This window comes from Colius striatus, chromosome 7 (assembly GCF_028858725.1).
Source record: "Colius striatus isolate bColStr4 chromosome 7, bColStr4.1.hap1, whole genome shotgun sequence".
Taxonomy (NCBI): domain Eukaryota; kingdom Metazoa; phylum Chordata; class Aves; order Coliiformes; family Coliidae; genus Colius; species Colius striatus.
Window position 1 is genome coordinate 20,440,171 of NC_084765.1, and position 12,096 is coordinate 20,452,266.

The 12,096-nt window shown below is 47.0% G+C and overlaps 1 protein-coding gene across 4 annotated transcripts in view; it reads right to left on the minus strand.

The window, feature by feature from the left end:
- Nucleotides 1-9,126: 9,126 nt before the first annotated feature.
- Nucleotides 9,127-12,096, minus strand: part of BBS4 (Bardet-Biedl syndrome 4) — a 45,012-nt gene continuing 42,042 nt past the window's right edge. For all 4 annotated transcript variants that reach the window (XM_062000208.1, XM_062000206.1, XM_062000207.1 and 1 more), the window contains one exon: nt 9,127-12,067. In XM_062000208.1, coding sequence (XP_061856192.1) covers nt 11,916-12,067 — 152 coding nt within the window. In that variant the 3' untranslated portion in view covers nt 9,127-11,915. The remainder of the gene's footprint in view (nt 12,068-12,096) is intronic.

A 12,096-nucleotide genomic window follows, 5' to 3' on the forward strand; every position in this document is an offset into this window, starting at 1 on the left:
TTTGAGTGCCTAGGACCACCAAAGGCCACGCATCCGGCCAGCTGGAGAACTAACTCTTTGCTTACACTAGGTCCCACTTCCCTGACACTGGGCCAAGCTCTGTGGATTCTCAAGCTGGAAACAAAACTAAATACACACAAGCTGTCGCCAGCCATGGTCCTGCTGTTGCATTTTACTTCTGTCTTCCAAAAACCTTTGCAGGGATGTGAGGCTGATGGGACTGGCATCGCCTCATGGCTGTTTCAAGTCACGTAACTGCACCAGCAGAGCTTGCCAAAGAGTAAGTTACACTTGTATTTAACAGGAGTGTTACAGGCCTAAATGACTTCTCTTTTTTTTAAAAAGAAAAACCCTTTGAATACATAAATGCAGTAAACAAGGATGAAAAGGGGTTTATTGCTTCAAATTCATCTGGGCCTAAAACCTAAACTCTAATTATTATTATTATTAACTCCTCCTTCCTGCTGCTTCTTTTCTTTCTCAACAGGTAATGTTCCTTCTTTGGCCTGTTGTCAGTGTGCTGTGAATGCCTGGCTCTGTGGGTCACTCCTCAAATGACAGGAGCTGGTGATGGCTAAGCTGCTGCTGTCTGTCTGCTCTGCTCAGAGCTCGCTTGGTCACCAAATTCACTTTCCAAGGATAATTCTTAACAAATGTGACCCATTCATCAGATCTGCCGTTGGTATCCCTGATTAAGTTTTGAAACAATCTATATGATAATAAACCTGAATGGAGTGGCAGCAGCTTCTCCTCAGTTCATGTTTCACCTGCTGTGAACACGATGTGCTCAGCTTCCCTCTGCCTTCCCGACTTAATTAAAATATGGATCACAGAGTCTCTTACAATCCTGCTCCTGCATGCGTAGGCTGTCTCACACCTCTGCACAGCTACAACAGCCACAAAACAAAGCTGCTTTGTCTTTAACAGCCCTTGCTGAACAGCAGAAATGGAAATAGCTAGTGCAGTTTTGGGTCGGTATAGAGGAAAAAAAATCATAGCAAAATTTCTAGTGATTCTCAGTTTTGTTGTTCTGGAGTTTTTTTGTGACGTACAGAAGCGAGAAATTTTTAAACAAATGTAGCTAATGTATTTTTAAAATCTACATCTCTCTTCACCATGAAGGAACAGAAAAGCTGCAAATGTACCAGAGCTTCAAAACCCATCTTGAAACAATCTCTGCTTTCCCCTGATCCCCTCTGTCTAGAAATGATGTTTGTTCTCATGTTACTCATACCTTGAAATCCACAGAGCTGGAGCTGGATGACTCAAACCTCAGCTAGCCTCATCCCCCAAACAGAAGGGTTTCCATTGGAAATGTTTATTCACACATAATTTGATGAAGATGCAACAGATGAGCTCATCACTGTGACAGTAAACCAGCGGCTTGCTAGATGAGAAAACTTAGGCACGTTGCTATTCCCACTTCAGTGTACCTGTAGCCAGTGCAGCCACATTGGTTTGGGGTCTTTTTCTTACCCTTGATCAAAAACGAGCAATGCTTTGTCTCTTTTCTGTGTATGTTGCTTACTGAAGTGGTGGGTTGTTGAAATGTGTTGATCACAGGAGGCTGACAGACATTCAAAGGAAATGTTCCTGCTCTGCTGTGCCCGGGGTGATGTGCAATTGCTACCAGGCCATAGAAGGACCAATCAAAAATCCATCTCTTTCCAGTTTAAAGGCTTTCCCCCCCCCCCCCTCCAGAGGAGTTCTGCAGCATTGTAAAAGAATGGCATGATTTTCTTCACTTCTGTGTTTCTTTGTTACCTCCTGTTGTGATGAGATCTGGATGAGTTTGCTCTTTTCTCTTGAGTTCTTTTTATATAGAACTGGTGGTGAAATTTTCTTCCTGGGCCTTTATGCATTGCCTGTAGCAAAAACCTCATCAGCTGCTTTGACCCCTCTTAGATACTGCCTTAGAGCTTGACTCCACTCTGGAGTCCAAAGCCTGGGTAGCAGAGAAGCACTAGATCCATTTCCAAAGCCAAAAGGAATGCTGTCAGCAGTGTGTATGCCTTTGCCATTTGTCATCTTCTGCCCAAGTTTATAATAAGACTAGTTAGCCTAAGGTAGGGGTGGCTTTTTGTAGCCACCTCTGTAATACAGCTTCCCAACGAGGCTAACAGAAATAAACACATTTCTAAGCTGTGAAATCCACTGGTGCTACTTGTGGTTGGCATTTTTTAATTGCTGTAGTGATGTACACAATTACCAGGAGTTATGTGCCACAGGGTGACCTTTCCAGCCGTGTCCTGAGAAAAAAAAGTGAAAATGAACACTGGGATAGTTGTTGCAAGAATGGTTTAAGGCAAATGGACTCTTTCCACTTACTCTACAAGTTGTTTAAAGCCCTGTACTGTTGGGCTCTTTATTGGAGCTTGCAGCTTAGGTGAAAGCTGGCACTTGTCAATGAACAAGCAGCTGAAGTGTCTTTGCATTGGTATTTGTGGCTGTTGGTACACGTGCTTGGACAATCTGTTCTGCAGCAGCAGAGTGCTCCTGTCACAGAGTGTGCTGCGCTGCTATTTCTGGTGTAAGGAACTCATCGTGTTTTTGAGTAAATTTGGAAGAATAGTAGACAAACAGGAAAATCGTGAATTTATCTTTTTATGGCTTTAGTTGGATCGTTCTTCTGTCCTCCATTAAATCAATAGTTGAAGGTGAATGTTTCAAACCATCTTAATTGTGCTCTTTGGTGCAAGTAAGGTTTTGGTAAAAGCATGCAGTTAAGTTTCAAACCTGTGATCACACCAAAGTGGTAGTCTCATGATTAAAGAAAAACAAAATACATCTCTACTCAACTGGTTACAAACAGCTAGAACAGAGGCCACCACAAAGACTGTCTCTTGTAGAATCACAGAAGCATTTTGGTTGGGAAAGACTTCTAAGATTGTTGAGTACAACCACTAAACCATGTCTCTCAGCACCTCAGCTCCGTGTTTCTTAAGCATCTCCAGAGATGGTCACTCCACCACTCGTTGGGCAGCATGGGACAGAGTTTTAACTTTCTAAGTGAAAAAGGTCTTCATCTCAAATCTAAACCTCCCCTGGTGCAACTTGAGGCCATTTCCTCTTGTCCTATCACTCATTACTTGGAAGAAGACCAACATCCCCCAGACTCAACTTTCTGTTAGGGAGTTGCAGAGTGATCATGCCTTCCTTCAGCCTTCTTTTTTCCAGGCTGAACACCCCCAGGTCCCTCAGCCACTCCTCATCAGAGTTGTGCTCCAGACCCGTGCCCAGCTCTGGACACACTCCAGCTCCTCAGTGTCTTTTTTTGCAGTGAGGGGCCCAAAATTGAACACAGCACTGGAGCTGTGGCCTCAGCAGTGCCCAGTACAGGGGCATAATCAGTGCCCTGGTCCTGCAGGTCACACTATTTCTAATAAAAGCCAGAATGCCATTGGCGTTCTTGGCCACCTGGGTACACTGCTGGCTCATTTTCAGCCACTGTTAACCAACACTCCCAGGTCCTTTCCCTCTGAGCAGCTTTCCAGCCACTGTTCTCCAAGCCTGTAGCATTGCCAGGTGTTGTGGCTCAAGTACAGGATCCAGCACTTGGCCTTGTTCAACCTCATACAATTGGCCTCATCCCATCAATCCAGCCTGGCCAGATATTCATTCATTCATTCATGCACTAACAGGATTACTAAAGTGAGAAATGAGAATATTAAAGGTTGTCTTTCCTCTGCTTTTGAAGTTTGAGTGAAGAGGCAGAGGAAACCTATTTGCAACAAGTTCTTTTGCAGATTGTGTCCCTTGGCCTGCTCTCTGCTTCAGCAGTACTGTCTGCTTAAGCTGTTTAGTAAAACTTGATCTTAGAGACAGAAATGATTGTTCTCCTGCCTGTTCAGAGATGTCAGATGAATTTCTCATCTGTAACAGATGGAGCAATTTCTTGTGTAATATCTCGGGTGGATCCTGAGGTGGGCAGGACACGCAGCAGTGGCAGCGCTCACTTGGCATCTGAGCCAAGGTCCGTGATGTGGCACTGAGAGTGCCACGGCTCATCAGGAACACGGGCTACTATCCCCAACTCCTCTTCCATGTGGATATGAATGACATAAAAGACATGATATTTCCAGAATCAAGAAGGATTTTAAAACCCTGGAGGAGCAAGTGAAGGGTGGGGGAGCACAAGTGCTTTTCTCTTCCATCCTGTCCACCAGAGGGAACAGTGAAGTCACTAACGCAAAAATTGCACACGTTGACTCCTGGCTAAAAGGTTGCTGCTGGCGAGAAGGTTTTGGTTTTTATGACAATGGAACCTTCTTGGGGAACTGTAATTGGATAGGGTAGGATGTAATACACATCTCTCACAAGGGCACTGGAATATTTTGGAATAGGCTGCTCCAATGAAGGACTTGGTGGGTGGAGAAATGGCAAAGAACAAGCCATCCTGTCTAGCAGGGAAACAGAGCAGGGCAGGGAATGCACTGGTAAGTGCTCCTCAGCTGCACGCCATGATGAGATGCAGAAAGCTGACCACTTTGAGGGAGTATCAAATCAGGGAGGATCCTCTTGCATCCATCCAGGAAAACCTGTGTGTTTGAGTAAACCTCTTGTGTTGCCTCTACACCAATGCATGGAGCGTGGGGAATAAGCAGGAGGAACTGGAGATGTGGGTGCAGATGCAGGGCTACCACCTCATTTTGTCACTGAGACGTGGTGGGACAGTTCCCCTGACTGGAGCACAGCCAGGGAGGGCTATGGATTGTTTAGGAAGGACAGGCTGACAAGGCGAGGAAACCGAATTACTCTCTATGTGAGGGAGCAATTAATGTGCACTGAACTGTGCCTGGGTGGGGATGAGGGGCAGGTCGAGTGCTTATGGGTGAAAATTAAGGGAGAGATTAAGGTAGGTGATGCTGTTGTGGGAGTTTGGTACAGGCCACCTGATCAGGAGGAGCAAGTGGATGAGGCCGCCTACAAACAGCTGAGAGCTGCCTCACAATCACAATCCCTGGTCCTCATGGGGGACTTCAGCCACCCTGATATTTGCTGGGATAGTCACACAGCCAAGCACATGCAGTCCAGGAGGTTCCTACAGAATGCTGATGAAAACTTGCTGTCACAAGTGATTGAGGAACCAATGAGGACGTGTGTGCTGCTGGACCTGGTACTGACAAAGAAGTAGGGTCCGGTTGGGGATGTGAAGGTTGGAGGCAACCTCGGCTGCAGTGACCATGAGATGGTAGAGTTCAAGGTCCTGTGTGGAAGAGGCAGGACACAAAGCAGGATTGTGATCCTGGATTTCAAGTGATGCAGAGAAGGCTGAACTACTGAATGTCTTCTTTGCTTTGGTCTTTGAGGCCAAGGCCAACCCTTGGGAAGCCCAGTGCGGCAAGGATAACAGGATGGCCAGGACAGCAGAGGACTTGCCCTGGGTGGAAGAGGTTAAAGACTTATTGGGCAAGCTTAACAGCATAAGTCAATGGGACCTGATGGGATGCATCCTAGAGTGCTGAGGGAGCTGGCTGATGTGATTGCTAACCCTCTCTCCATCATTTTTGAACAATCATGGAGGACAGGTGAAGTGCCTGAGGACTGGAGAAAGGCCAATGTCACGCCAGTCTGCAAAGAGAGCAGGAAGGACGACCCAGGAAACTACAGGCCGGTCAGCCTCACCTCCATCCCTGGAAAAGTGATGGAACAACTCATCCTGAATGTTATCACTGAACATATGAAGGATAAGATGGTTATCAGGGGGAGTCAACATAGCTTCACCAAGGGGAAATCCTGTTTGACCAACCTGACAGCCTTCTAGGAGTGCATAAATGTCTGGCTAGATGAGGGGAGAGCAGCGGATGTCGTTGACCTTGACTTCAGAAAGGCTTTTGACACTGTCTCCCATAACATCCTCACCAGAAAGCTCAGGCAGTGTGGCTTGGATGAGTGGACAGTGAGGTGGATCGAGAGCTGGCTGAATGACAGAGCCCAGAGGGTGGTGATCAATGGCACAAAATCAAGTTGGAGGCCTGTGGCCAGTGGAGTTCCACAGGGATTGGTTCTGGGGCCAGTCTTGTTCAACATCTTCATCAACGACCTGGATGATGGGACAGAGTGACCCTCAGCAAGTTCCCTGATGACACCAAACTGGGAGGACTGGCTGATTCCCCAGAGGCTGTGCTGCCATTCAGCGGGATCTCGACCGGCTTGAGAGTTGGGCAGAGAGGAACCTCATGAAGTTCAACAAGGACAAGTGCAGAGTCCTGCATCTGGGAAGGAGCAACCCCAGTTGTTTCCCTGCACCAGTACAGGCTGGGGATTGAATTGCTGAAGAGCAGCTCTGCAGAGAGAGACCTGGGAGTCCTGATTGATAATAAACTGAACATGAGCCAGCAATGTGCCCTCGTGGCCAAGAAGGCCAATGGCATCCTGGGATGCATCAAGAAGAGTGTGGCCAGCAGGTCAAGGGAGGTTCTGCTCCCTCTCTACTCTGCCCTGGTGAAACCTCATCTGGAGCCTTGTGTCCAGTTTTGGGCTCTCCAGCTCAAGAGGGACAGGGAACTTGAGAGACTCCAGTGCAGGGCCACCAAGATGATCAGGGGACTGGAGCATCTTCCTTATGAGGAAAGGCTGCGGGAACTGGGGCTGTTTAGTCTGGAGAAGACTGCAGGGGGATCTCATTAATACTTAGAAATATCTAAATGGTGGGTGTTAGGAGGTTGGGGCATTCCTTTTTTTTTATTGTATCTAGCAAGAGGACAAGGGATAATGGGATGAAGCTGGAACACAAAAAGTTCCATAAGAAAAAACTGTTTCACTGTTGAGGTGAGGGAGCCCTGGCACAGGCTGCCCAGGGAGGGTGTGGAGTCTCCTTCTCTGGAGGTCTTCAAAACCTGCCTGGACATGTTCCTGTGTGACCTGATCTAGGTCGACCTGCTTTGGCAGGGGGATTGGACTAGATGATCTCTAAAGCTCCCTTCCAACCCCTACCATTCTGTGGTTCTATGATTCTGAGCACCGACCAGGCTGAGTTCTCAGCGAGTTATCAATCCAGACTCTTGTGGGAGGATGTTCTCTCAGCACAGGATACAAGTGCAGGTTGTAAACAGCAGACGTGGCCATTCCCTTCTGTACCAGAAGCTCAGAGAAGCATCTGTTCCAAACAGCTCGCTGTCGCTTTGAAACTGAGCCTGGTATTGGCCTTTGCTGAGAAGATCTTGTAGCATCTGAAGAAAAGGCTGGCAGCTAAGAGGGAACAAACCTCATTAAAATGCAAGTGGTGGAAACAAAAAAAGGACCCTGAAAATCTCCCCTAGGAAATTCTCAGTAAAGCTGCTCCTTATTCAGTGCAGCCTGGGTAAAACTGGGTTCACATCTCACCTGTTTTTCTGGCAGAAAAGAACCTGGGGTGTTGACTCTGGCTGAACGTGAGACAGCAATGTGACCAGATGGCCAAGAAGGCCAATGGGATCCTGGGGCTTGTATCAGAAACAGTGAGGCAGCAGGACCACGACAGTGACCGTCCCACTGTACTGGGCATGGGTGAGGCGGCACCTCCTGTGCTGTGTTCAGTGTTAGGTCCCTCACTGCAAAAACAGACACAGGGGCTGGAGGGTGTCCAGAGACAGGCACCAGAGCTGGGGAAAGGCCTGGAGGACAAGTCTGCTGGGGAGAGGCTGGGGGTGTTCAGTCTGGAGAAGAGGCAGCTGAAGGGAGACGTGATCATTCTCTGCAACCCCCTGAAAGGAGGTTGTAGCGAGGTGCGTGTTGGTCTTTTCTCCTAAGTAATGAGTGATAGGACAAGAGGAAACGGCCCCAAGTTGCACCAAGGGAGGATTAGATTGGAGAGAAGGAAAAACTGTCTTACTGAGAGGGTTGTTGTACACTGGCACAGGCTGCCCAGGTGGTGGAGTCCCTACCCCTGGAGATACTGCAAAGCCGTGTAGCTGAGGGACATGATTTAGTGATGAGCTTGGCAGCATGATGTGAGTGGTTGGACTTGATGATCTTAAAAGGTATTTTCCAACCAAAATGATTCTGTGATTCTATAATTCTGTCTCTTTCCTTAAAGAGCAGTGATTTTGGGGCATTTTGGTTTGAGAGAGTGATAGAGCTTTCCTTGGAGCAGAACTCTGCTTTCTATTCTATAGAACAGTCTTGGCAGATGACTCATTGCAATTTGTGCTCTTTTTATTGTGCATTTCTGTGTGCAGCTTAGTATTTTAGTAAAGTTTGGTTTTCTTCATTCACCACTGAGGTTTGTCTGTCTCTGTGGAAGACCCTTTGCCAACTGGAACCCACCTCCCCACAGGAAAGTCGAAGTCTGTACCATCTAATGCCTGAGCAGGACTCGAGGCCTGCCAAACTTTGGGATGCCAGTCAGTGATCACAACTGGGCAGACAAGGTCACGTACCAGAGCATGGCAAATACACACTGACACTCCCTGCATTGTAAAGGAGCGTTCATTTGTCTCAGGGACCTCAAAACTAGATTCTTCTGGTTGAATACATGTTTCTGGATGGGGAGATCATTACTCTTTGCTGAAACAAGATCTTGCTGCCCAGGCATTGCTCTTTGAGTGCTTTCTAGCTTCCTTCCAGAAAGGAAGTCAAGCTACAGTCTGCCTGTAAGCTGCATGACTTAACCTGGTTAGTGATAGACATTTGTCTAAAAAGGAGGAAAAAAGACCTAAAGCAGATTGTTTCTGCTTCCTTAGAAATTAAGTTAATTATTCATTTCCACCTTAAAATTTCAATTATAGGGAGAAAAAAGAGAAGATTAGAATTATGGCTGATGCCAGAAACAGGTTTTGGAACATAAGGTGTGATTTCCAAATTCCCTAAATGACTCAGTGTGGTCCTGCTGAAAAACCCATTGCTTAATTTCAGCTGAAAGAACAGTCTGGCCTCATTCTCATCATTAGACAGCACTGAAAAAATAAAGCTCACCATAAAGAATGAATCTCTATGACTTGACTGTATGCAACCATCACGATAGCCAGGGAAAGAGAGGGGACAGGACAAGGCACCGCAGTTCTGTTTATTACCCAGCTGTACTCACATATTTCAAAACGTCTCTTTAGACATGAAGCTCCTGTCTGCACTGTTCAAATCCAGAAAGTAATAAGGTGCTGCTGCTTCTTTCCACAGAAGGAGAACTGATTAATCATCTGCACAAGCTTTTCACTAGAATAAATATTTATTTTAAATACTTTCCCAATCCCTCTACATGGAGTTTAACTTCTAATAGCATCCTAACAGCCAAGGAGGTAGAGAGTTACACCAGCAAGACTGCGTGAGAGGAGAGAGGTCGTTGATTGTTCCTTCTCTCTGGTGAGCTGTAAGCTGAGAACAGTGGTGGGACGAGGGCTGCTCCCAGCTATTGAATACAGCAAGGGAGTTTCAAAATGATACAGTCCAAGTTCACTTTTCTTTTTTACAACAAGCAGAGATGGGAAAGCAGCTAGCAAAAAGGGTCGTGAGCAGATCGAGGGGAAAACCTCCCTGGTATGAGCAATGCTGGTGCTCAACTACCTGTAAGCACGTACTTCTGGGCACTGTTCCTTGCACCAGAGCTTCCACGGCTTGGAAGCCTTTGTGATAAGACTAAGAGATTACAGCCATCAGTTGCTATTAGAAAAAACTGTCACGAGCTAAAGTTGTGGGGGTGAGACGAAGTGTTCCCAGACCCTGCCTGCATTTGCTCTGCAATCTCAACCTCCTCTTCACAGGCACTCCTTTATGCTGCAGTAACTTGCAGTGTAAAAAGTGCAATGGTGTAAAAATCACTGCCCCATACCTGATTTACTCTGCTTCTCGGCTGGTTTGTTTAGTGCTCCACAGAAGATCCTGTTTCCTTCAACTCTTATCATGAGGGATGCCTTACAGGAGAGCTGCCCTGAAGCTGCACTGACACAAACCCCGTCAGCACAGGACAGCTGGGAAAAAAAGCCACATTTGAGATATGCAGCACTTTTGGCAGTGAAAACGGGAGAAAGGGAAGGGTTCCTGTTCTTTTAGTGTTTTCCAGGGAGCAGGATAGCACTTTAGTTCCTCATTGTGCTCTAAAGATGCATTAATGTCACTCTGGACAACAGGACCTAACCACAAAACACAACTGAGGGATGTTAATGCACGCAGAGCCTCAGTCCTGTTGCTTTTAAGTTGTGGCTTCAGAGAAGTTTCCATTACTAACCTTGTTCTGTTGGGCCTGCTAATTATGGAGTGATATAATGCAGCAGCACAGAACTAAGAGCAGGAAATACATTTTTAAAAGCTGGTAGCTTAACCAGCAAATACATTGCACCCTGAAACTTCACTTTTGTTGGGGAAGCTCCGAGGGAAGGTCCCGCAGTGATGTTGGCTTTGAGTGTGTCTGGGTACAGAGGAAAAACTGACTATGAGAAAAACTGACTAAACCCAACTACTGGTCTTTCACATCAAGTACAAAGGTCCCACCAAAGCAATTGTTTTGAGAACCTGCATCAAGCTCTGGATAAATCCCAAAAGCAACAAACTGATGGCAGAGAAAAGGAAGGCTGAGATTTTGCTGCTCAAGGACAGAAACATTTTCAATGCATCTCTAGTATCACACAGGCAGTAAAATCCCTCATGCTGCTCACCAATGGGCTGCTCTGCCACCTTGCAGTTGCATCAATGATTTCTCCTGAAATGCCACTGTAAGTAGGGACTAACTAAATTATCCAAGGCATGGCTGCTGGAATCCTAAAACAACCTAAATTTAGCATTGAAACTGCCCATACTGCCTTTTCCAAAAAGGATTGCTCTTCTTTTGTTTTCTCCTGCAAACTAATCTTTGCCCCGTGCTGGGGGATAAAAGTTCTCAAGATGAATTCCAATCACATGAGCAGAGCTTCACTGAAGCTCATTTATGCAGTTTCTCAGCAAACAATTAACAATTTGGCAGACTTTTTTTTTGCTGCTGCACCTAGCCTGCTTCCAGAACCTTCTTAGCTACCAAACCAGAGCTTAAACTTAAAAATATGTTTGATTCAAGAAATACAGAGTGATCCTGAGATCAGAAGTGAACAGTCCTACAGAATCCAGCTCAGCTGGCTGCCCAGCACACGTGCTGTTAGCCAGAGCCTCGGCCAGCCGCCCTCCACTGGCCGCAGGTTAGTCATAGAATCGTTTTGGTTGGAAAAGAACTTTGAGTTCAACCCTTCACCTCACACTGCCAAGCCCACCACTAAACCATGCCCCTCAGCACCTCATCTACTCAGCTTTTCTAAACCTCCCTGGCGCAAGCACTGGGGCAACCATCTCAAGCAAAACCGGCTTCCCTTCGCTTCGCAGCTCCTCGGGTTTCACACTTGCCACTGCTCAGCAAAGTGCAGGCTTGAAGTGTCTCTTCTGCCTTGTGACCATATCATTAGTGGTCAGGAACACCAGCTCCCAGCTGCTGCTGCTTCCTTTCCTCAGCCTCAAGAAAGCATTTACAAAGCCTGGCCCTGTTCCCCAGCGGTGCCGGCGAGCCCGGCTGTGCAAGTCCTGGGCCTGGCCTACCCCCCTGCACTTGTCCCAGTGACGTGCACGACCTTCCCCACTCCCCAAGCACGTCACCTCTGACCATACTACAGCCTCCTTAGGTCTTCCTCAGCCACTGGAAGGGTTCAATCCTCTTTGGGCCCAGATTGCTAAGTCCCTACTGCTGGCTTTTCTAAACATTCTGGATGCCTCAGAATCCCTCTGAAGGACTTACACATCAACCCTGTGGAGAGGTGGATCTTTTTCCTTCAGTCTCCCACGGTAAGCTGTGACCACACTAACAATATCTACACAGCAATGCTGCTGCAATGAGTCCTTGGGACAAAGTAGAGACCACAAGCTAATATCATTAACAGATAACAGCTGCATTTAGACTAAATGACAGTGGAGTGAAGCCACCGTGTGTCAGGAAGAGGGCAGGTCCCAGGAGATGCTCCTGCCTGTCCCAGACAGAATCCATCCTAGTCTGCAGCCTCCTGGCTCTCGCACTTTTCTTTCCTCTGCTCCTCAGCCCCTGTTGGCACCGAAGTCTCCTCAGGGCTTGATTTTGAGTCTGGTTCTGGTTCCAGAGGCAGTGAGGGAGACTTTGCAAGAGGAGCCGATCCTCCAGCACCTGTGTGAGAACACAGTTACAGTTAATGT